At 37.0% G+C, this 26,162-nt stretch overlaps 1 protein-coding gene across 6 annotated transcripts in view; it reads right to left on the bottom strand.

The window, feature by feature from the left end:
- The window catches only part of PTPRD (protein tyrosine phosphatase receptor type D), a 1,875,912-nt gene that overhangs the window by 94,599 nt on the left and 1,755,151 nt on the right, over positions 1-26,162 (bottom strand). For 3 of the 6 annotated variants that reach the window (XM_032477692.1, XM_032477693.1, XM_014552397.2), the window contains 3 exons: positions 25,046-25,158; positions 13,186-13,227; positions 12,580-12,677 (listed from right to left, as the gene is read on the bottom strand). In XM_032477692.1, coding sequence (XP_032333583.1) covers positions 12,580-12,677; positions 13,186-13,227; positions 25,046-25,158 — 253 coding nt within the window. The remainder of the gene's footprint in view (positions 1-12,579; positions 12,678-13,185; positions 13,228-25,045; positions 25,159-26,162) is intronic. The other 3 variants (XM_032477694.1, XM_032477695.1, XM_014552398.2) reach the window with 1 other exon arrangement.

Raw genomic sequence — 26,162 nt, 5'->3', positions numbered from 1 at the left:
AGGCAGCATGTCAATGTTCATTAACTGCACTAATTATGGTTTCTCAATCACTTGAGCCATGCCCACACTCCAGAGTTGCAGAAGACCAATAGAAGAGATTGGACCTAAGCCTGCAGGGTAGGGGTGGGGCATGACCACAATGAGAATACACAAAGGGAAACCTGGCATCAGAACCTCCTCTTTATAATACCTACTTTTAATTGTGTTTTATAACAATCAGAGAAACCAACTTCTAGGGTTAGAATCTAGAAAGGTCCCCCAGTGCAAGCATCAATGTGATGCCAAGCTTCTCCCTCATCAGTCAACCTCTTAAAGTTACAGGCCACTTGACATACTGTTCTCTTTAACAGAAACAAAACCTGGAGCTAAAACACAAAACAGTAACAATAATCCCTGAAGCGAATGGAAATAAGTATAAGTAGGCAAGGCATTTATACACTCCTGCTGTCTTGAAATAGGTCAAACTTCTGACTGTGAAGTAACAGCATCTATCTTTTTACATCATTCAGCAGCTCCTATACAAAGTTAAATTACAGAAAATTAAAAGATTTTGGATATATGAAAGAATGTTTCAACAATCTTAAGGGTAAATGTCACTTTACATCATTTTAATAGATTTATGAAGCTTGATTTACTGTAGGAACAAGTTTTCCTTTCATCATGGGTTTTATCTAAATGAAGTTGGAATTGGACTGGCGATAGGCAAAGAGAACATTTTGCTAGTATATTCCTTCATTTTTTTTAATCTTCAGGATTACAGAAGTAAGTAGATTCTTCTGCAGCCTAATATGTCAAGACAGGAAGCAAATCAGTACCAGCTATCTATGAGTTAAGACTAGGGTCTTTATACCTTCCAATCCTTCAAATGTTAGGTCTTGCTTCCTCTCTCCACTTTATTCCTGGCGAGTTGGTCAAGATCAGAAGACTAATGCAGTCACTATTATATAGGAGAAGTTACGGAGTCAAGCTGGCCAACTGATGATTTCTAGACCAAACAACTGGGTATATCATTCTCTGTTCAACAAGGTTCAAGTTGGGGTGCTAACTGTGTGTTTTCAGGTGTAAACTATAACTTTTCATCATCTACAAATTTTCTAATTTTTGATGAAATACAAACAAAGAACATGAAGGGAATGGCTGGTATGAGAGTTCTTACCCAGAGAAAACCAGCTCCTTTGTTGTTATTGTTCAAAGACTGTCCATGGTATTGAAAAAAAAAGTTATATAATTATACCAATCAGAAATTTGGGCCAATAGGCCTTATTTTGGATCAGAAAAAACAACCAATTTAATAGAAAATGACATAAAAACTTGTCTTACTTTAAGACCATAATGAAAATGGTTGTAGAAGGAAATCAGCCGTCAGAGGGAGCTGTTTCTCGTGGTAAGTATATGTCCCTGACAATAAGCCATGTGGGTTCATTTCCAAGCTTTGCCACTTACTAGCCATGTGACAAGTTGGACAAGGTACTTAGCATTTCTTCAGTTCAGTACCCTCTTCCGTAACATGGACATACTAATAGTACCAACGAGGAAGCATGGAATGAGTCAATATATGTAACACATTGTGAAGCGTGCCTGACGTATTTGCTACACAAATGTTTGTTACTATCTCTGCAAAGTACTTTTCTAGACTGTGAAGCCATGTAAAAGGCTAGGTACTATTATCATAATATTAAAATGTTATGCAGCTTAATACCATAGAAGGTAGAAAGAAATATTCTGCAAACTGGCAGAGGGGAAGGTTGGAGACAGGGAGAGAGGGGAAGGGTGAAATAGAGAAGGAAGGGGACAGAGAGAGAGAGAATAAACTAACCCAAGGATCTCCATGAGCCTCTCGCTGGAGTCTGGATGACTGATGAATGCCCACCATTAAGGAAACTTACTCAGCAAGTGAGAAAGAGTGCAGTTCTCATTATGCAGCATGAGAGAACTCATTAGTTAAAGCCAGATACTCCAGTTGCTACTTCTGTGATGACTGAAAAACTACTGTTTACCAAGGCTTTGCTAAATCCACAAGTTCATGCAATGTCCTAATGGTTTTTATAACTCTCCAACTCAGTGTGTGCTCCACAACTACTGTTCAAATAGAATGCCAAACTGTTCACCCACAGTAGAAAAACCATGGCAAATAACACTGCCACTACCATTTAAAATAAATATGTAAAGACATACCTTGCTCCAGTTCCCTGATGCAACATTGTTCTAATTCTCCCCAAAAGCTATACTCACAAGTCATAGAGACATAGATGTGTTTATTTGGTCCCCAAGGTGTTTGCAGCTTTAGGACTATAGACAGGAAATCATTCCCATGACTTGAGCAAACTTTTGAGATCACCCAGCGCAGACTCAGCATGGCCTTTCAAGGGCGGAATCACCTTTCCCACTTCACTTCTGAGCAGCAGGGCCCTGACATCACAGTAACAGGGACACAGCACATTCCTCATGTCCAGGCCTCTGCACATGTATCCGCCTTGGCCTCTGGTCTTGGATTTCTAGCAACTTCAGTGACTCAACCAACATGAGCTCTGGGAAGTCTCTCCTCAGTAGTGCCCATTCTTAAGCCTCACTCCCAGTACCACCCACTTTGTTTTTTAATCATTGGTTCTTGTTTCTGGTTTTCCTTAGAGATTATGGACTCAACCATGGCAGAGCTAGTTTCTTGATCATTTTTTATTTTCCAGAGGTGTCTGTCAAGTAAACGAAGGCAAATTGCTCTGTTTATAAATGAGGAAACGTAAGATGGAGGAGTTAAACAGTTTGTCTAGCAGCATTCAAATTCAGAGCAGGGACACAAGGTCAGGTTTTACTCATCAGTGAAAATTTTTCTGGATACTTAATGGGGATTTAATTTCCAGAAGTTGTATTACAAACAAAATACTAGAACTTTGCAGACATAATAACCATAGCTCACCATCTCCTAATTGGTTTCATAGAGCTGCTTTCTGGGGGAAGAAGCGGGTGTTACAGTACATAAAATGAGCAGTGAAACAAATTCAGTGTTAAGTGACTTAACAGGTAGGTCATGAATTTTTAGTTCAATGTCAAGGGCCACTTCTGTTTACTACGTGCTTGCTTTATACAGAAAGGCTCAAGGCCAGGTGCCTAACATATTCATCTTCATAACAACCTTATGAGCAGATACTAATATTCTCACCTTAAATAAGAGAGATCCAAGGCCATGAGAGGTGGAGTAACTGGTTCAGGGTCAAGCAGCAAAGCTACTAATTGGCAGAGTCAAAATATGAACCTTGTTTTCTCTTATTTCAAGGCTCTCTCCAGCATTTATTGTTGTATCTAAGTGTACACTTATCACTCTGGCCTAAAACCCCAAATTCATTTTAAAGTCAAAATAAAACTCAAAAAGTGGCCTCTTTCTTAGTTCTTGCTTATAGTCTCTTTGAAGTTGAAAGTTTGCTGTGGAACTAGAGACAATTGAGGATTGTTTCCTGAGAGCCTTGGGTTCCACATGGGAGCAGGTGGAAAGACAATTTGGACAATGTCCAGTGATGGTTAAGGGCCAGTTAGTTAGGGTGAACTTGTGTGAGAACAAGGATTAAGAAACAGAAAACTCAAGCTGTATGAGATTCCCTTCCCCCAATATGCCATTTTGAGTCCCAGAGGAAAAATAAGAAGCTAAAGTATAAAAAAAAGTTTAACCTTGGTGAGGAAAATGTTTGAGATTTAAAAAAAAAAAGCAGGTCTGAGAACATTAGAAAACTCCGAACAAAAATAAGCTTTGAAACTTGAGAATTTGTTTGCAGTTTGAGTTCTAACAGCCACAGAAAATTCAGAAAGAACAAAAGACTATAAACACACAGATGCACACCCTGGTTTTGGATGCAACATTACTTCTAAGGTGAGCTGCTGTGTCTTTGTGTCCTACAAGATCTGTTTACAAGATGCAGAATGGCCGCCAGCCGGGAAGGGACTCTCTGTACCTTTCTATCTTATTTGATGAGGCCAGTCCTTAGCTACGAACAATGAAACCATCTTCTCAGATTGCCAGCTGGGAGACCCATCTTTAATGTAAAAAAACTGCACTGGGACTTTAATCAGTAGGTACGTTTGAGTTAAATCTGAGGGTCTGCATTAAAATGTATTCACTTCTATACTGTCTAAAGATAATAACAGCCTACTTTGAGAGAAAAGGGTCTGAAAGTAAGGCTTCAACTTGCTGGTAGATCAGGTGGGGATGAGAAAAGCAGCTCTTTTAACAGGAAGACACTCTTTATTCTGTTTGCCCCTGTTGTTCCTACTACTAATGCTGATCACAACAGAGTTTCAGTGAGCTGTAAATTCAGTTAGAAATCGATCCCGACACACAGTTCGGTTAATCACCTGCTGTGCGCCCAGTGGTGAGCTGGCTGCCATGTAGCCACAACACTGGCATAACACCTGACCAGGAGAAGCTTCTATTCGAACACAGGAAATGAACAGAAGAAAGGGCAACATAGTGCTAATTGTGTTGGTTTAAACTAGCAAGTTTTTTTTTGTTCTGCCTCTGTCTGTCTATCTATCTATCTATCTGACTATCTGTCTGTCTATCCATCCATCCATCCATACTGAGTTCAGCAAAGCCCTAGGGGTCTGACCAATGACAGGGATGGGAAGAGGTGAGGGTTTCACTGATTCTAAAACATATATATATATATTTTTAACATTTGAACATCTCTGAAATTGATGTACATGTTATAATTGGCATCTTTTTGACAAAATAATAGCTACTAAGAAAACTGAGCACTTACATCAGGGACTCTGATAAACATTTTATATGTATTTAACTTTAAGTATCTATGAGGGAAGTACTGTGATTACTTTCTTTTTTAGGGATGAAGAAAGTAAAATACAGAGAGGTTGTTATTTGCTTAAGGTCACATAACTTGAGCCAGGGACCACATTCAGGCAGCCTGACTCAAGGACAAGGTGTCACACAGTCCCCACTGTTAATTCAGTGAGGACAAGACCTTGAGTGGAAGGCAGGGTGCTTTGGACCCAATCTGCAGCAGGAGAACTGCTATATTCTTCAGGACAATAGTAATGATTCCCACCTCTCACCCCTAACCCTAGCGTATCGGGGCCTTCCACCTCGGGACTTCAGTAAACTTAGCTACTCATCTCTCCAAAAGGCAGTTACCTGGCTTATCCCACCAGATATGAAAAGGTTGTTACTACTTTTTATTTCATAAAATCACTCAGTTTTCTCATTCCATTACACAGACCACCATATTTGTTCAAAAAACAACACAACAAAAGACTATCTCTTGTGGCTTGTGTCAAAAATATTTTAAAATAGGAGGCTTTTCCCTGGTCTACTCCACTTGTCAACTCCACATAAAAGATGAAAACAGATTTCTGTTGTCAACTTTCTCACTTCAGGAAGGCAGGAGCCACTTTGAAGAAAAAAAATTAGGCATTCAAAGCTAGCAAAAAAGTGAGAGGGGTTTGTTTGTGTGTGTGTGTGTGTGTTTGGTTTGCTGTCTGCATCTATGTAATGCTCCAGTGCATGTCCAGCCTCATGAGTTTACACATAAATTATAAATTAATTGAAAGCCGATATGACAAGTGGTTTTGCATTATGAATGCTTGGAGGTTTATGAAACATCAACAGTGATGGCTTTATGCCTGCAAATGTACTCTGGCACACACCAAAAGCCTTTGCTTAGGGAAAATAGAAATGTTCTCTTCTGTGGTCATTGCTTTGATGAGTTTTTTTCCCTTCCATGAGGAAATAGTGTTTACCATTGGCAATGAAGAAACTGTCTGTGGAGAAAAGAAATGCGTCCTTAGCATGTCATAGGAAAACCACCGGGTTCACTGGGTTTTCCCAGGGAGAATCATGCAATGCAAATTGGTGACTATTACATTTTCACAGAAATTTTTAGTATAAATATTGGTCTAGTTGAAGACTTAGGTTTCTGGACTCTATAATCAACACATACTAAGAAAGAGTAAAATACTTTGGTGTCTAGAGCAGGTGAGTTAACTGTTCTTCTAAGAACAGAAAGGCATGAATTTGTGACCTGGTTCAGCCCATACTAGGTGTGTGACCTTGAACAAGTCAACTCCTTCCTGAATCTCTTGTTCTTTACTTCTAAGATGAGATGGTTAAACTGCATGATCCTTGCTTGAGGTCTATTCCAGCTCTAAACATTTAAAATATGATCTAAGAATGTTTTTTAATGTCTCTCTATATATTGGCAGTGTCTTGATTCATTTATTCATGAGGAAATAGCAGATCTTTTCCCTTTACCTACCTGACCAGTGTTGTGAATATTTTAGCTTACTGGACAAAGGTGCCACATACATGCGGTCATTAAAATGGAAAGACAGGGCACTGTTATCTGGAATGTTTCAGATAAGAGGCTCATTATCATCTGCACAGACTGGAGATGTGAGAGTGTTGTCATGAGTACAGGAAGAAATTCTCAGCACATTTGGATGCTAAATATTGGAAGACACGTGGGCACTGAGGTTAAAGACAATACACCTCCACAGATGGCAGCAAAGACGCTGGGACCGGGCTTTGTGGTGGGAACAAAATAGGTCAAAGGTGTCCTCCTTATAGACCTTCTGTGACTCATAGTTTCTCACCCGTCTCCTATAGCAACAAAAGGACTGTTCTTCAGAGTAGTTTAGCTTTAATTGCATGAAATTAGTTGTTTTAATGACGTATATTTACAGTGCTGTGTTTCAGGTATATAGCAACTGTCAATCAGTTATACACATATACATTCTTTTTCAGATTCTTTTCCATTACAATTTATTACAATATACTGGCTATAGCAGTAGTTAAATACATATACAAGAGCTGGTGATGACGAATCTGAAACCAGAGGTTTGATGGCTACTCATGTCTGTGTAACTGCCACGGCAAGTAGGACTGTGGTCCAAATGGTAATTTTTAAGTCAGCTTTTAGGACCTTGGAAGAAAATGTGCTGTTGTAACTATGTTCAAAAGTCGGGAGGGTTATTTTCTCAACCTAGACAACAAAGGTATAAAATCTATAATGTATTGCGAGCACATTGTCCCCCTGACAAAATGCTCCTCACGTCTTTCCTTCCTAGTTACACCACCAGCACCACCTTATCTTTATGGCTTTTCCTGGTTCTTCATCTCACTCTGACCTTTATTGAATCCCAACAGCATTGCATTAGTACTTAGGATTAGCTTCTAGGTGTTCTTCTTACTATTTACTTCTTACTATATCTAACTTTGCCTACTTAGACATCCTGGAAATTAAGGTTCCTTGTAACTTTGATATTCTTGCGAGCACTTAGTGTGGTACTTTTCTGTGTCAGTGTGGTGGATATTTACTGGTTCATCCTCCAGCTCAGAAGTAACCTCCTCTTCAAGGCAGGAGCCAGATCTATAGAGGTGGACTGTTAGCAACTACGTCCTAATGTGTCTCCACAACAAAATGAGTCAGCTGAAGTTCAGAGTTTGTTCTTTGGCATTTGGAATCTTACTGGCAAGACAGATTTTGTCTCTTTCTTTAGGGAGACTTTATGTGAAAGAAAATATGATCAAAGGACATATTTCCTGCATGTGGGTGAGGGAAACAGAAGAAGCTGGCCTATACAGGGGAAAGAATGAAGGCAGCCCAGAGAAAAACACAAAGATGAGTGTTTCAGAGAGGATGTTGGGAAATCTCTATAGTGTTCCTGTTTCAGGTAACAGTTCTCTATGTTTTAAAATTTTTAAACTTTTTTTTTTTGTTGAAATATTGTTAGTTTATGGTATACAGCAAAGTGATTCAGATATACATACACATATTGTATATTCTTTTTCAGATTGTTTTCCATTATAGGATATTATAAGATACTGAATATGGTTCTCTGTGCTACACAGTAGGTCCCTGTTGTTTATTTATAGTAGGTTGTATCTGTTAATCCCAAACTCCTAATTTAGCTCCCCACCTCCTTTCTCCTTCACTGTAAGTGTGTTTTCTGTGTCTGTGAGTCTGTTTCTGTTCTGTAAATAAGTTCAATTGTATTCTTTTTTTAGATCCCACATACAAGTGATATCATACGGCATTTGTCTTTCCATGTCTTGACTTTCTTCAGATAACAGTTCTTGTACCACACCTGCATGGGTGGCCTTTGGCTCTATATAAGTAAATAATTTATAAGAAATACATTTATAGTAGGTGATTTATAATAAACTCTCTGGTTTTCCTTACGCAAAGTCTAGGGGCTGTAGGTTACTTAATATAGCCAATCTAATGTAAATACGACTCATGCCTGTGATAGTATAACAATAATGCTGACTTCAGTGCCTGTTAAATGAATCATATCCATGTACATTTGCCATCTCAGAAAATGGTGAAATGAAGATTGGAGGGTCATGCTCTGTAATATAGTACCCTAAACCAATAATGTTTCTCAAATTGCAGTCTTCATAGCACATGTATCAAAGTCACCTGACATGCTCTGTTAAAAAGGACATTCCCTGGCAGAAAATATTTTCAAATCTTGTATCTAATAAGGAGTTAGTATCCAAGATATATAAAGAACTCATACAGCTCAATAGCAAAAATGCAATCTGATTTAAAAATAGTCAGAGGAACCAAATAGACAGTTTTCCATGTCCAGTAGGTACATAAAAAAGTGTTCAGCATCACTGATCATCAGAGAAATGCAAATCAAAGACAATGAGAGAGCACCTCACACCTGTTAGAATGGCTGCCATCAAAAAGATGAGAATTAAGTGCTGGTTAAGGATGGGGAGAACAAGGAACTCTTGTGCACTATTGGTAGGAAAGTAAGTTTGTGTAGCTACTATGGAAAACAGTATGTAGTTTACTCAAAAAATTGAAAATAGAACTACCATATGATCTGGTAATTCTACTTCTGGATATATATCCACAGGAAATGAAATCACTATCTCAAAAATACGTCTGCAACTCCCATGTTCACTGCAGTATTATGTATAATAACCAAGACATAGAAACACCCTAAGTGCCCATAGATGGATAAATGGGTACAGAAAATGTATATTATATTATTAGTACACAATATTATTTTAATCTTAAAAAAGAAGAAAATTCTGCCATGTGGAACAACATGAATGGACCTTGAGGACATAGGCACTATGCTGAATACAGTAAGCCAGACAGAAAAAGACAAATACTGTATGACCTCACTTATGTGGCATCAGGGGGGAAAAAAAACAAAAACAAAAACTGATAGAAGAGATCAGGTGGCTGCCAGAGGCTTAGGGTGGAGGATGTAGGATGGGATTGAACGTGGTCAAGAAGTAAAAGCTTCCATTTACAATTGACCCTTGAACAATGCAGGAGTTAATACACATATAATTTATATTTGGCATTTACTACTGAAAAATGTCCGTGTATAGGTGGACTTGTGCAGTTCAAACCTATGTTATTCAAGGGTTAACTGTATAAGATAAATAAGTCCTGGGGATGTAGTATACAACATGGTGACTGTAGTTAACAGTACTGTGTTGTATATGTGAAAGTTGCTAAGAGAGTAGATCTTGTGAGTTCTTAACCACAAGAAAAAAGAATTATAACTATCTGAGGTGATACACTGTAACTAAATTTATTATGGTAATCATTTTGCATTATACAGATATCAAATCATTACATTGTATGACTTAAAGTAATACAATGTTAAATTTCAATTATGTCTCAATAAAACTGGGGAAAAAGAAATAAAATGGACATTCCTAATAGCCTTGGCTGAAGTAATGAACCAGAATTTCTGAAGTTGGAACCAGGAATTTGAATTTCAATTAAACTTCCATATAATCCATATATAGGCATTAGCTCAGACTTAATTTGGCAAGACCTACATTTTCTCTAAATCGGTCTAAACATTCACCAGCCTGATGTACTGATTTGGACATTGATACTAGCTTTAAGGACGACTTTGTTCCCTGCATTCTAGATGCCATCCTCAAATTCTGGCTACTTAAATTCTAGTAGGACTTTTCAGTCTTACAGCAGAAAATAAAAACAAAGTATTTGTAAAGATCTTCAAGACAGAGTTATACTAATTTCTCAGATTCCTTCTTCTAGGTGTCATTGAACCCAATGTCAGAGTCCCATTTTCTTTAAAGGAAACCTCTCACATAATCTAATAATACTCTGCTACAGTTTAAACCTACGTCCTCCTGTTCTGACCTCAGGATCAGTGCAAATAGGTTTCATGGCTATAACTTCTGTTTTAGTCTTAGAATCAAAATAATAAATTTAGCATCACCCGTCTTGGGAGATGTTAGTAAACATTCTTCCATAGTGATTATGCCAAAATAATTACATGTTTGAATGTGACTTGTCTTTCCTCCATTTTTTTCATTGAAAGCTGGTCAAAAATCTATTCAAATTTATATGGAAGATAATAATGTAAAAAAAAAATTTTTCCCCCCAGTGTGTTGTTTCATGGCCCAAAATATTACGTAGAGGTCTTTATTCTATTATCACAGATGAGTACAACACTTAAATACCCCCTTCATGGCTGTTAAAGCACAGTAGAGTCAATTCATGCCCCGGGAGCTTTAATCACAGATCATCATCATGATAAACGTGAAGTCAGTGTGGGCTATCATGTCAACGGCTACTGGGGGACTTCTTAATGGTAGCGCTGCCAGCATGCAGTTCCTAACTACTTTCAAGGAGCACTTCTAACCTAATGGCTAAATGAGTATCATTAGAGTACCTTTACATGTAGCATTTCGGGAGAAAATCTGTATTTAAAGGAGGCCAGTTATTGTAGTCAATGCACAAAACTGAGGTTGCTTGAATGATTACAAATATTGTCAGTGATTTGAAGTCATAAGGGTAAAGAGTGAATTAACAGCTTACTAACAGGATGAGCTATTTATTGCATTTTAATTTTTTGTGACCTGTCATATCATTCATAATCTCAAAGTATTACAGTGGGGACATGAAGAAAATATCACAGAAAAATGCTAAGAAGACTCAGGATAATAATAAGGAGCAGATAGGAGGGGTGAAAGATTCTGGTTAGTGACAAGATTCTGGTTGGTGAGAACTCTTCACTATGAGTTTTTATGTTGCCCCAAATGGCATTCGTCATATGCCTTGTTTTCTTTTTAAAATTCAATTTTCAGCCTCAAACCATAAACTACAGAAACTGTTTTAAAGAATACTGCAAAACTTAAAAAGAGCCTTTATGACTAAGAGGAAGAACAGGAAAGACATAAGAAGCAGACTATTTCGAAAAAAAGACAGTTCACAATCCACTGTGAGTTTCCTAAAGTTGAAAATGTTCCCCTAAATGCTTGGAACAGAATAAAGGAAATTGTAACTTAACCAGTGAGCTAACAAGATCCCTTTTGTGTTCTATCAAATATCTGACCAAGTTGTTAGAGTATGTAAATTGAATAAGAGGTTATCCAGCTCCTGAGGGTGAAGGCACACAGGGCTGAAGATGTGTTTTGCTTAGCCAGCACAGTAATTCAACATAATCAAAACTGGAAGACTTAAAGAGTTTACAAAGTAAATATCCAGATTGCCACAGGCCTCTTTGCTTCATGTTCTGTTACAGGGAGTTCCTTCATAAAGCTGATATCCCTGTAGACACCTGAGGTTAGGGTTCCTCTTAAAGTTTCTAACTGAATGTGATAGGGCAAAATGGTAGAGACTGAGGGATCATCCAGTGCATCAGCCTCATTTCAGGTTGTTAGAACAGAAACCAAAAGAGGTTAACAGGAATGCTTTAAGACCTCAATTAAGTAAATCAGTAGAAACTTTGTGGTAGAATTTGGACTGTTCCAAACAACGTTTTGTTACTTGGCACAACCATAAGCTTTTATTTCGATATTTTAATCTTATGCTAAGGTAAACTTGATCTAAAAGAAAAATGATGGTCCAGTTATCATTATGTATGAATTGGTTTCACTACAGGTCCCTGTTTCTGAGGAATACCAGAAATAGCCAGTGTTACAGCTTTCTGCTTGATAAATGCCACAATATCCTAAATGCTTGCACATATATAAAGATTTTTCATTGCCTTTCATCAAGAATTCACACAAAACCATTAAGGATTCTGAAATTTTAAGATACCATTCAGGTCACCATTTTTGCTTCCAAAATAGGCAACCTTCTGGGAACATAATACCTTAATATTAGCTCTAACATTATTTTAGACTGAAGGGTCAAATCATGAATATGTACTTAATAATTATATTTTTCAGGCTATGCAAAACTGACAAATACCGAGAAATCTGCTTATTCCCTATACTGTCTCTTTTTCAATGAGGATTCTCACCATAGATCAGTGTATTTGGCACATAGAATCCTCAGAAGCTTATCCATTCAGTATATTCTATGAACTTGAAACCAGAAAAGAGGAATCAACTTCATTAAGTTATGCTGAATGAATGTAAAGAATTCAGCACCTTTAAATGTGCAACCACTAAGTTAAATGTACAGGGATTTTTAAGTTGGCTATTCGTTAGAAACTCTTGTATCAGATGCAGAGTCATATTTAAAAGAAAAAGAACTGATGAGTTAGTTTTTAAGAGTGTGGTCAAAAAGAAGAGGGGGACAATTCTTGAAAGTACAGTCAAGTATAAACACACTGAATTACCTCGTATTCCTGGGAAAACTTCAAGTTGTCATTTGCTTTCAACCTTTCAATGTGATCTGCGAGTTCCAGGATAGGTATTGGAGGATGGCTAGCCATACCTATTAAAAGGAAAGAATAGAGACACTTGAAAACAAATGTAAATGACGCTAACTACTCCAAAATACAGAGAATAGTATAGTTAGAAATGGCCTGAAAAGACGTGAGTAGTAAAGATGTTTAATGTGAGGAAGCAGGCAGATAGTTTGGTTACTCAAAGCAGGACATGCTCTGGAAGGACGAATTTTGTAGCCAAATGAAAAGTCACCAAGCATAATCCCCAAACTAACAACATTCCTAGTGTGAAAGAAAGCGTTACTGTGCTATGAATCAATGCGGTTAGCTAGCAGAGAAAACTGACAGTCAGGCTTGATGTCAACTTCTGCTTTGAGTAATGACTGTTATGTCATTTCAAACTCCTTCTCCTGCACTGTGTGAAATGGAAATTGTGTGGAATTAAATGGTGTAAAGTGAACTAAGAAAACAGACACTGAGAAAGGCCTAAAAGGGAAAGAGTAGTAGCTTGATAGGAAACATAAAGTGACTTATGCGTAATCAAGGAAAACTAACTTGAAGAATGAAGGTTACCAGGGTAACCGGAATCATCTGAACCTGCAAAGGAAATGATGGTGTAAATAAAAATAGAATGAATTTGTTAAAAAAAAAATGAAATGGATCGTCTGATAGTTTTTTAAAGGACTAATAAAAATGCTGCAGGTTTTTACAGGATTCACTATACATTGTGACTAGATTAAGATCGCTTTAAAATTTCACAAACCTGTAGGTGACTGACATTCACATGCAAACGTGTACACAAAGAATGACATGCACCACAGCTCATAGACGATAATCACTGATGACAAAAACCAGACACCAAACTGAGTTTCAAAAATGCTTCCACTAGTAGCAGATTGTAGACGTTGGGGTTGCAGCCTTCTCCTGGACATTTATCAATGGCCACACTGACAATTTGTGGTATTTTGCCCCAGGTCCCCATTAGTCAACCCCTAGCAAACCTACAATCTACTTCAGGTGTAAACATCTTTGTCTACTAATGGGAAATGAAGCAGGAAAGGGAGCAAATGGTCTAAGAAGGAAAAAGACGGTGCAAAAAGAGAGCAGTGGCAGGGGGTGGTGCATCTTAGTTCAGTCTGCCAGCTGAGGATGTATTAGAGTCACAGATTCTACTAAAAATAGTCCACCACTAATTATGGTGATTCCTGTGTCTTTCCAATGGTTTCTCACTTTTCGTATGATCTGCATTTTCTTTCTTTCTGAAAAATTTTCAAGAGCACCATGAGAGAGCATTGCTGACTCATGTCTTACAAGATGGATGCGAATTCCAGCTGACTAGAAAAATCTGAACTAGCATGCCCCTAGGGAAGCCTCTGAAGTAGAAAAAGAATGAGGGAGGGGCTCAAACTGGAAGCCATGTAGACATTTTGCTGTCTCTGGGACTCTTGAGGTTTTTAAGCTGTGGGATGTGACCATTACATCAGTACAACATCTAATTACTTTATGGGCATTTTAGAAATTGTGCCATTATTGAAAGTCACCCAGTGAGCTCCTTTATCTCAAATGCCAAATTATAGATGGTTTGGTAAGTTCAGTAAAAAAACTACTTTGCCTCTTCCAAACAATTATTTTAGTGCTGTGTTGTGTGTGATACGTGGTATTTAGCATTTATGGTTATGAAAGTCTGCTTCTAGTCAGCTAAAGTCTTAATGGAAGATTCAATAAAAATGAGTCGGCTTGGAAGTAGAAACTCTTTGTTGGTGATACAGTTATACATTTGGAGCTAAATGTTGGAACCCATTTCTGGAACTTTTCCCAATAGATGGTAGAATTGAACTCATTTACATTCTGTGGAAAGAGTAGGTGGGTGACAGTGATCTAAAGTGATCTTATCCAGATGAGGCACCCCCAATGACAAGAATGGAAATGGAAATGCACAGAAGACTCCAGGCTTATCTGGAAATGGGATGATGTGGACATCCAATACAGTGCTTTAACAGAGAAAATAATAGAGACAAAGATGTTTAGACCTTTTCGAGCGAATCGTGGGAGAGAGTTATTATCATATATGGACTGAGTGGTGGTTTGGCTAGAGAGGGAAGACACTGAGCCAATCAGGGAGGCGTAGGGGACTGAATTACTGCTCAAAGCTGCAAAAAGTAAAGCCAGTTGGAGATGGGAAAAGTATTAGTATAACAATAGTAGAAGACCATCATAATCAACCAAAGATGCGATCAACATAATTTACTTCTGGCATGCACTGGCACGTGGTCTGGAAGTGTTACTTTGGAAACTAGTTAACAGAGAAATCCCAGTAAAACTGGAGTAATCCATTACATTCTAATGCAGGACGTGTATATGTCACATACAAAGATACCATGGCATTTAAGAGTTATTATTTAAGACTTGTCAGTATTACACCAAAGTTCTAGGACAAGTAAAAATGGCAGAACTGATGTTTCATAGAAAAGGGAGGAAAGCTTGTGGGAATCTGATTGTACAGGAGAAGAAATCCTGAACTAGTATGCCAAATATGAATTCTACTTCTAGGGCTGCCATCTACTAATAGGGACAGATCTCTTGTTATCAAGCACCTAAACGTCTTTATCTGTAAAATAAAAATGTGGCGCTAAGTAAATTCTGGAGTCACTTCCTTCTTTGTAACTCCTTTCTACTTCAAGCAGATAGGATTTCTGAGCAGAGAAGGGTCTCCTGGATGTAGTTCATATGTAAAGGTTTTAAAAGTTAATATGTCTTTTCTTAGAGAGGTGGGGAGTATTTACATTCTATAAAATAGAAAATGCAGCTGAACTGCCAACTTTTTGAAGTAACTTTAATACAGTTTTCTTTAGCTAACCAAATTATTATACATTATTAAATGTATAAATGTTAACGTAAAAAATATGCTAAAGAATAAACCTGGGATGAAAGTCCTCTAAACATGAAACTCTTACATATTTATTTTTATTATTACTTTTTAATTTAAGTATAGTTTATTTTCAGTGTTGTGTTATTTTCCGGTATAGAGCAAAGTGATTCAGTTAGGTATGTGTGTATATATATATATTCTTTTTCATTTTCTTTTCCCTTACGCTTATTTATTAGACGATATTAAATATAAGTCCCTGTGTCAGATAGTAGGGCCTTGTTGTTTATTTAGTTTATATATAGTAGTTTATAGTGCTAATTCCAAACTCCTAATTTTCACACCCCCTCTTCCCCTTTGGTCACTGTAAGTTTCTTTTCTATGGCTGTGAGTCCGCTCCTGTTTTGTAAATAAGTTCTTGTGTCATATTTTAGATTCTACATGTAAGTGATATCATATGATATTTGTATTTCTCTGAGTTATTTCACTTAATGTGATAATCTCTAGGTCCATCTATGTTGCTGCAAATGGCATTATTTTATTCTTTTTAATGGCTGAGCAGTACTCCATTGTGTGTACACACACACACACACACACAAACATTCCACATCTTCTTTATTCATTCCTCTTTCAGTAGAGATTTAGGTTGCTTCCATGTCTTGGCTATTATAAATAGTGCCGCTATGAACCCTGGGGTGCATGCATCTTACCAGTTAGAGTTGTCTCTCCATATATGCCTGTAGTGGGATTGCTGGATCATTTAGTAACTCTATTTTTATTTTTTGAAGGAATCTCCATACTATTTTCCACAGTGACTACACCGATTTACATTCCCATCAAGAGTGTACTCCGAGAGTTCCCTTTTCTCTACACTCTCTCCAGCATTTATTACTTAATGTGAAATTCTTGAGCTTGTATCAGAAATAATCGCCAAGGGTCTACTGCAAAATACTGTTACATAATTCCCCTAAAACTTCTTTATTGTCCAGTATGGAAAAAAACTTGATAGGTTATAATTAAGCATGTTAAAATCTGAATGAGAAATCTAAGGAAACTATGAACTTGATATAATATAGTATCTTTTCAGTCTTTGGCAACCTGGCCATTGCTCACAGTCTGCAAACCAACATTTTTATTTGAAGAATATTTTCACATTAGCACCATTAGCATCTTTTGAAGTGACTTAAAATTCCTTCTTTCTAGGCTGCACACCTGACCGTTTAACTCAGAATACCCTGGGTATGGTAACCAGACATTGATACTTTTAAAGTTCCCTAGTAATGAGTCTCAGTCTTATGGGCATGTTTTGGGGGTCTTGTAAATTCATTTTTTTCATTCACAAATGATATCAGAATTTATGAGAATGAGATGAGCTTTCTCCTGGTGATACCGTTGAATCTGCTGTGATCTCCATTAGCAAGCTTTAGTGCTTTAGTCACTATTAGCAGCAAAGAAGTTAAAGTACAGCTCACAGCTGATGAGGACTTGCCAGGGTCATGACCTCATCAGTTCAAAACTACAAATGCACAACATAAATGTATTTTAAAGGCACACATTGTATCTGAGCAGTTCTTCACTTTGAAGCTATGATAGCCACAATATACACTGTCAACATGAAAAATGACAGATGTAGTCCCTGAAATCTGCCTTAGACTGGAGGAAGAAACATGATGATGAGTTTTAATAGGGAACATATTTGTGCCAGTAACCTCATGGTGGTGTCCTTAGAAGACATACAACTTTAAAATCATGGCATTTTAGGCTGATAATGTGGCTTAGAGATTACTTCGTCTAGCATTTTCATTTTATACAAGAGGGCTCTGAAGTCTAGAAAAGTTAAGTGACTTACTTGTATGTGTTAGCTCATCTAGTAAATAGCAAAATCATAAGTGGTTTTGGCATCTTTCTACTGTTTTGTTTCTAGAATGAAAGTTAAGATCCTTAAAGCAGGGGGGCAAGGTTGCCTAGGTAAATGACTGAAGAAAACCGGGTGCTTGAAAAGCAAACACTCTGAAAGGAAATGTATTCCTCCCCATTTCTGTGCAACACGCAGCCTCTTAGGGCTGTCTTTCATTTCTCTATTTTCGGTAGAGGCTCAGGAAAGAGAAATATTTTCCTGTTACACGAAAAATAATAAGCTTGGAATGAATGGCAAGTAACATTCAGTGTCAATGTCAGGGTCATCTTTAGGGCTGATGTAGACTGTGGAGAACTTCCAGAGGGTGAAAAGCTCTAGCAGATATCTTCCAAGGAGTACTGCAGAGCCAAGAGGGTGAGACTTTCCAGGTTTTCAATAGCAACTGAAAATCCAGATAATTATGTGACTTTCTCCTGTTTTCACTATAGACTAATAATTTTGGTGAAAGTCAGTGGTGGTCCAAGCAAAGATCTTTGCATGCCACATTTGGCTAACAAGATAGTGATTTCTATTTTAAAAGAGCAAAAAGTTCCTTTTGTGTGTGAATTAAAATCAAAGAAGGTTGAGAGTGACAGGTAGCATGCTGGTGTCCACAAGGCATTGGGCAAGACACTGAGCATTGTGAGTGGGATGGGAGTGTATACTTCTCCCGTGATTGACCCCCTGTGGATTTATCTTCCGCTCCCATCCCCTATTAATTCCACGAGTTAGGAAAAGTAAGCTCAGAGGGGTAAAAGGACTTGATCAGGATCAACTTTATCAGTAAAACTATGGCTGTGCCGGGGGTTTGATCCCAGATCTTGTCAACTGTCATTTAGCGAACTTCTTATTTTGCCATGCTGTCTCTTAAATGATCGAACACCCCTGGGAGAATGGTGCCATTTACATAAATATGGGCCTGTGAAATTGTTTGGGATATTTATGCAGTAACAAGATCTCAGAAACTATCCTCAGTTTGAGAAAACGTATCAGTAATGTACTAGCTTCATTTAGAAGGTATGTCTGTGAGGGAGGTGGGGAACAGGTAAAGGGTGCTCATACACACATCCGTGTTTTTTAAGATATTTCTTACCAAATATTGTGAGCTTCCATGAAAATATTTTGAATGTATACCTTTAGTTCATGCTAAAATTTTTTCTTGCCAAACAGCTCTACGGTTTTTAAGAAAACCTAATTTACCATGTATGGCTTTTCAAAGATTCTGTTTCAATAAATCAGTAATCTAACCAACAGTATGCTTCAAAGGTTTTTTTTACTTATAGAGGAATGTTTATCAAATACTTGCTTTATTTTTTAACTTCACATTAAATGCCAATAGGCTGTATACAGTTTAGAGCAGTTTTGTTAAGTAGAGGTTTTGAGGTCACTATAGTGATGGAACATCTATTAGGTGATTTTTTTCTGTTACTATCTACGTATGTTGACTCAGTAATACTCTCTTCATAGTTTTCTTTTCCAACAAATTATGCAAATTACGATAAAGGCTGGAGAACAGGTTGTGGTCACGGAACAGGGAGAAACTGATTTGTTCATCAAATCAAAAGTACCTACCTGACTTAATAAATCATAGATACTTAATTTATAAAATGTTTGTCAGCTTTTAACATAATTTATGCACTACTGAGAATAACCTGAATAACTACAAATAATCTGTTTATAATCTGTCTCACAAATGAATGGTGAATTACTGACAGAAGAGAACAGTGATTTGTATGGTATAATTGCCTCTTGGTAAAACAACGACAGTTTAACTTAATCCATGACAAGGATCATCATTAAGGAAAAGATACTCCAAGAATGCTTTTTTAGGCAAGCCCTAAATAGCATAATTAAAAATAGTTTTTATGTAGGATTTCTCAAAATACGAAATTTGAATAAACCATGTTCTTTTATGTTAGAAATTTATCATTTAGATTCAATGAACCAATTTTTTTTTAATGTAACATAAAAGGACACATCTGGTGTGGTGTTGTTAATCTAGGTCATATGCCTAAGTTACCTACAATAGAAAATAAAATATGAAGATGAGAGAAATATAGAAACTGATCTTGGTAGCATTGATCGAGTTACCACTATCAGTGCATCAGAAGAGATGGCTCAAGAGCTTTCAAAATCACTCAGCTGTTGTGCAGACATTTCTGCTGCTGATAGTGCTATTTCTGATACTTGAACTTTTTATGAGTTTTTGTTTTTCACAGCCCATCAATCACCTATCATCCATGTGTGCTTTAGGGCAAAACCTATCAAGGTCACCCACGAAATAAATACCAGGTCTTTATGTTGTAACATCTGATCATTAGTTTTTAAATCTCTTTTCCTAAAAGGTACAAGTTTAAACATCAGAATTTCATTTTTACTTGAAGTTTGTTTTTTGTTTTGTTTTGTTTTTGAGGGGGGAGAACTGAGGGTTTTGAGCAAGGGGTATAGATACTGCAGGAAAGAATTTTGCAGGAAAAAAATGTTCTAATGGAAACTGACAGATCAACCAAAGTGGGTTGGCTGGGGGGAGACTTTTGCTGGTACAGAGGAAGGTGGTGACTAGAAGACCATATGGCACTATTAGTTACATGCTCCCTTACACCTTTTAATGCTACAAAGAAAGCTAATTTGTATAAGATGTTAAACTTCTAAATTTGCTTTGTTGGAGAAAGTAGAAATAGGCACACATACCAGTCATTTCTTTGGTTTTCTTATAAATTACCATCAGTTGGCAAAATTATAATTATCTTAGTCATTTTGGCCAGTTCTTGAGGCCATAGCTCAGAGGGGCTAATCTGTATGTAAAGGCTTTTACGGTATTTCAAAAATACCTCTAATTGGCAGTCTCTATCAAAATGGTAAATGTGCCTACCCTAGGACTCTGCAGTCATACTTCCAGGTGTCTGTCATTCAGAAGTGGCAACAATGGTAAGAAGAGTAGAGCTCAGTAGTAGCTCATTACTATGTTGTTTGTAATAGGAAAACAGGAAATAACTTAGCCTCCGTTAATAAGAATTGAGCTGATAGGTTTTGTAACATCTGTAGAAAACAGTGCCATCAATACTATCAGCTGTTAAAAAAGAGATAAAACCTAATACACTAACTTGGAAAAAGGTCTGTGTATATACAGGTTAAATGTTAGGACAGTTGATGTATATGCACCTGTCTGTACACTTGTTATATATTTTATCATTTAAAGAACTGTATATACATATGAAAAAAGTCTGGAAGGATATGCATTGAGCTCTATATGGTAGACATTTTGGAGAGTCAAACTGGAGTGTTATAGGAAATCTATTTTTATCTTAAATATGTCAAAGGAAGAAAAATAACAAGGTGAGGGTAATTTTTCTTTTTTTTTTTTGCGTTTTACAAACTTGTGAAAATTTTCAAACACATGCAAAATTTTAATAATATTTAATGCACTACTGTATCGCTATAACCTATGTATAATTGTTAAAAAGCTTATTTTCTACTTATAAAAAATTTCCTCAGTAACCATGTGCTGCTTTTATAATTAAGAAACACTGATGAAATAAAATAACTTGGATTTTTTTTGAACTGGAAATTTTTTTGAAAAGAAAAAAGGAAAAACTTTTTCCCAACCTTGGCAAATGGACACAGTTTACCTTTTTAAATTTTTTTAAATATGTAACTCATCTGTCATCCATCCTAACGCATACCCAGTTGCCACTGTCCACATGTGTAAGGCTTAAGAGAGGTTTCATTAAAAGCATCTTTTATAAGTGAATATTTTTTCCCTTCCTGGACAGATCTTAAAGACTTGTAAAAATTGATCGGCAGTTAATTCTAGACAATTCTTCTACTACATCTCCCTCCTTTACTCATTTTGTCCATTTTGTTCTGTTCCACTTGAGGTGGTAAGTCTTGCCTTAGCTAAATGATCCTTTCTTACATACCTGGCTCTCTCCGTTACATTTCTAAGTCACTGGTGACACAAGCAATGCTGTTTTAATTGACAAATCCCACACCAGTTCTTACTGTCCCTGTTAAAACCAGTAATTGATGACTTTACTCTTGTAAACCATATTCTCTTAAGAGATTAGGTAGTTCAGGTTCTCACAAATACGGTTTGGCTGTACACTGCCATCCGAACCTCAATAGACAGATAAATATATTCATGGAAAATATCTACAAGCAGAGGTGCCTGCTCTTAATCGGGAAAGTATGAGCCTTCCTCATCCTGTTCAGATGCCTGAACACAGTGTTTCACAAACAGAGAAACTTGGTGATTATCCAGAATTTGGCAAGTGTGCTAAAGCAATGTTCCTCTCCACATCCAACAACCTCACAAAGATGGTTATTGTGAAAACAAAAGACTCCTCTGTTTTCACTTTGTGCCTTAGCTGAGTAGTAGGGGACAGAATTATGACCTTTTCCTTTTCCTGACCCAGAGACAGAGGTGTTCGTGGTACTGCAGTGTAGTAAAGAATTCTTTGAAGTACTTAATGTCAGAATACTGTAGTTATATGAAATGCAGAATTATGTTTCAGTATCTTTTGAATATAAGGCAGAATTCAGGGGATAAAACGTGTGACTCCTTAAACCTAGACTCTCCAACAAGAATAAGTAACTTAAAATATAAATAGATGTTTTTCAATTACAAGATAGTATTTTTTTAAGGAAAGTAGAACTAAGAATTAGTGTATTAAGCAGTGTGCTTCCTTTACTTTCTCAAAGACCTACAGAATTTCAAATGGTAATGTTAGTGTGACATTTTACCATCCACAGTAAACCCATCAGAATTGGAAATCAGTTTACTTTCATGAACAAGTTCTGTTAGGGGCTGGTTATATAAATCACAGGTTTCTGATTTCATTAAAAATCATGGATTATTAATTTCCTACTTAAGCATACCGTTGATCAACATTGTCAAATTTTATAATAGTTGTGGATAATTTTACACTCAAAACATGGTGTATATAAAAGTACATTGTAGGAAGTGAAGGATAAATAGTTTAAAATCCAAAACCATACGTACAGCTATCACTTCCTGTGTAACACCTGAAAAGGTTTTTTTTAGAGTTAAAAGGATCATTTTATTTTATCATCCAGGAAAGTCCTTGATTATTTGTGAGTCAGGGAGGAGGAGAAAGTACAACAAGGTTACTTGGTTAACAGGCTCAACCTCTTGTGCTCTCATCTTACTGGCAAGTAGGTAAAGTGAAACTTACAGCCACTGGCTGGAATCTGTACTGGCTGAAGCAAATGGCAACGTTTCTATGAATTTCACATTAACAGTTGAGTCTGCTTTCTTTAAAAATTGGTCAAATTTCCAGGACAACAGGTTGCATCATAGAGCTTGGGAGGCACAGTCTATTTCAACAAATCAAGCTTAAGTAGACTGCTTATCCTGAGCTGAAGGGCACAGCATAATGACGCCTCAGTGAACAGACATGCCAGGATCTTGGGGACAATTTCTCCTGTTCTATTCTCTTCCTTTACTAAATCACCTCTCTCCTTTTTACTCAGTTTGCCCACTTTATTCCATTATCGATTTGAGGTGGTGAGTCTAATCTTACATACCTAGGTCCCCATTTTAATTTGGTAATGCCGTTGGTGACAACAAGCAATGTCCCTTCAGTTGTAACCTTCATTCTCCTTTCAGGTGACTTATTCAGAATTTTGCAGGTTCTCTCTATAAATGAATCTAATATTCCCACATACACTGTGAAAATGAGATTGTTAATAGAATTCTTGGATTTGTCTATATTTGCACAACTCCCCACAAAAGTGAGAGAAACTTGAACATGGAGGGTGTCTTAGTTGAAGGCATTTTTATTTCCCTGCTGGTAGCCACTGGCATTCAGCTAATAATCCTTTCTTTACAATTCCCATTCACGTGTTTATGCCTGGAAACATTCTCTGTTGTTGCTGGAGGTGGTGGTAAGGGACAGAAATCCCACTGGCTCTCTTCTGTAGGGGCTACCTTTGTCTTTATAGTCAAACCTGTACTATGCTTCTGTCTCTGTGAGAAGGCCCAGGTTGTTTTCAGCTAATCACTCTTTACATAGAAGCCAAAGGAGATGGGGCAGGGCTGAGCAGCAAAGTACTGAGAAACATATCGATTTTCCCCATTTCTGCTGTGTGCTGCTCTTGTAAAGGGTGTTAAGACCACATACACAGGAAGTCACGTAGCAGCTAATTTCTTTGGCTTTACTCTGTACATTGTTCAGCCAAACTGAAAAGTTCATGAATTCCTGGTCCATTATAAAGAAGGTGCTTGCAGTCTAAAGTGGTCAGTACACTGCTATTTCAAAGGTGCGCAACTGAGAGGGTTTACTACTCAATCCATATGAAGTTGTCTTAATGGAGCCCTTAGAGGGCGATTCAACAGGGAGCATCCAAGGGACCACAGTGATCCTGGAGGTCTACACAAGTTTGTTCAGTCATCGTGCACATGTTCATAGTCTCCATTTATCAGCCTTAAAAAAAAATTTCCATACAGATTTTTAGCCACATAAAAATTTTCTTTTACCTTTAATGTTGATAAAGATATATCTTTGCTTTAAAAAAAAAAAACTCATTTGAGAGAATTTTAAATAACATCCCACTCTATGATGATTTGAATAGCCACAGTGAAAATGCCAGGCATTTCTCTTTACTGAATAGTTACTAGTTACTATGGCATATCTATAAAGTAAAAGAAAAAAATATATACTAAATATAATAAACCATGTATTTTCAGGTCAAAGCAATTCACTGCAAATGTGTAGTTTAATAAATCTTCACTGTCCCAACACTGAGTTAGAACATGTGACACGCAAAAAACTTACCAACAATTTGGGGTACAATTCTACTGTCAAATTGTAATCAAATAGACTTCTTAGATCAGCTCTTAGACTTTACATTATCAGTAGGTATAAAGACAGTGTCACTCACTTCTAGTTTTTAGCTCTATCATGCATTATTTGGCATAAACAAGATTTAGGTGAAAGAAAGCAAAACAGAGCTAGCCTTCGATTGACAATACTGCACAAAATGCCCTTCAGCAGGAATATTTTTCCTCTGTTGAAGCACTTAATCTTCTTAAATATTTTAAGAAATAAGCATGCTTTTCTTATTCTCAGTCACTTTATGCATCTCCCCAATTAAGAAACCTAAATTGGTCAATGAGATTTAGTATAGGTAATAATTTAAGAGATACAAATATTTGCCTCATTTTATTTTTCTCCTCCCTCCCCCTTTCTTTCAAAGTAACACAGACACAAATTAATAGGGAAATAGGGAAAAAATATATTCTTTCCCAATGGGATGAATGAGATGACATTCATCCATCCATCCATTCATTTGCTTTATAAAATGAGAAACTGAATTCTGTCCAAATAGGTGTCCTTGAAAATAAAACTGCTAAGCTAAGCTCATAAAAATGGTAGTCTTAAAAGATGATAGTATTTTCAAAATTTGAAGGAAAATTAATTTTTTTTTTCTTTTCCACCCCACCTCAGTTTTACACAGAGAACATAAATTCCTTTCAAGGCAGATGTTTTGGCGGGTCTCAATAATCGTAAAGTAAAAGACAACACTTGTTTGAAATAAAGTGGTGTATTCACCCCTCGAGGCAGTTATCAATGGGGCTATAAAACTTTCGGTCATACTGTGTTATGGACAAGATGAGTCATGCATCTTACCTGGTGTTTGGAAATTAAGGCGCCTTAGTTCTACTGGGTCTGTGGGATGGTGTGAAGGGACCTCCTTACTGTTTGGTATGCTGCTTTTTCTAGAGTCGGACTCTGCCCTCTTCCTATAGGGGAAGAATAAAAATTTAAGAATAAGTCAACCACAAAAAATGAAACAGATTACAAAAGCTGAGAGTCATGCCCCACCCCCTACACCCCCAGTTTGTAGTTTTAAAACTTTGACCTTTGTGACCTATTTTTTTGTCTCTTGGTCTACAATGTTTCCTGAGGTCTGAAAATTTTAAGTGGATCATCTCAAAGTCTTCCTTCAGCTCTAGAAGTAAATAGTTCAGTGACTCTGCCTTTAGACTTAAGGAGGTGTTGGTGAGAGATGTCTGAAGTACTGTTCAGCTTTTGTCCCTTATCCACTAGTTCTGTTTGTGAGGAACAGGATAGAGTCACCTTAGGAACCAATAGTAAAGATTGCGGTTACCACTGGAAAAAGCTCAGACCACTGAGCCTCAAGCTGAACAGCCAAACCCGCCTCCCTCCTTTGCCCTTTCTAAGTATACATGACTGGTGGCTACAAAGTGCATCTGCATAGGATTTGCCCATAAGGCAGATAAATACAGTAAGTGCATTTCTAAGATTCCAAGTTAGCCTAGTACCTGGGAGGATATTTAGGACCTCATAAAACAAACATCTTTCTTTTACAAATACCAAGGAAAAAAATAGTTTTGGCTGTTTAGCGTCAAGCTGTCTGTGATTAGTATTTTGTTAAAGTCAGTCACAGGAAAAATAACTTCACCTAGTGGGTAGTCCCACTCTCCCAAAGATCATTCAAGGCATATGAACCATTAACAGTGCCTTATTATAAGTAATTTGTTACACCATTCAGTTTATCTTTGGTTTAATTACTATCTACCAGTTTTATTAAATGTCCTTGCTTAAGGTGTCATGTGTAATTTAAATAAATGTCTATGCAAGAAATGGCAGGGTTTTTTCCATAAGATTTCTTTATCCATTTTTCCCCCAAACATAAATAATCACAGAGTGGTATCTAGCTATTTTAAGGTTGAATTAGATTAAAAACTACTTCACTGTTTAAAAAGGCCTCCATCTGTTCTTT

This window comes from Camelus ferus, chromosome 4, assembly GCF_009834535.1.
Source record: "Camelus ferus isolate YT-003-E chromosome 4, BCGSAC_Cfer_1.0, whole genome shotgun sequence".
In the NCBI taxonomy this organism is placed as follows: domain Eukaryota; kingdom Metazoa; phylum Chordata; class Mammalia; order Artiodactyla; family Camelidae; genus Camelus; species Camelus ferus.
This window is presented reverse-complemented; position numbering and strand designations above follow the sequence as displayed.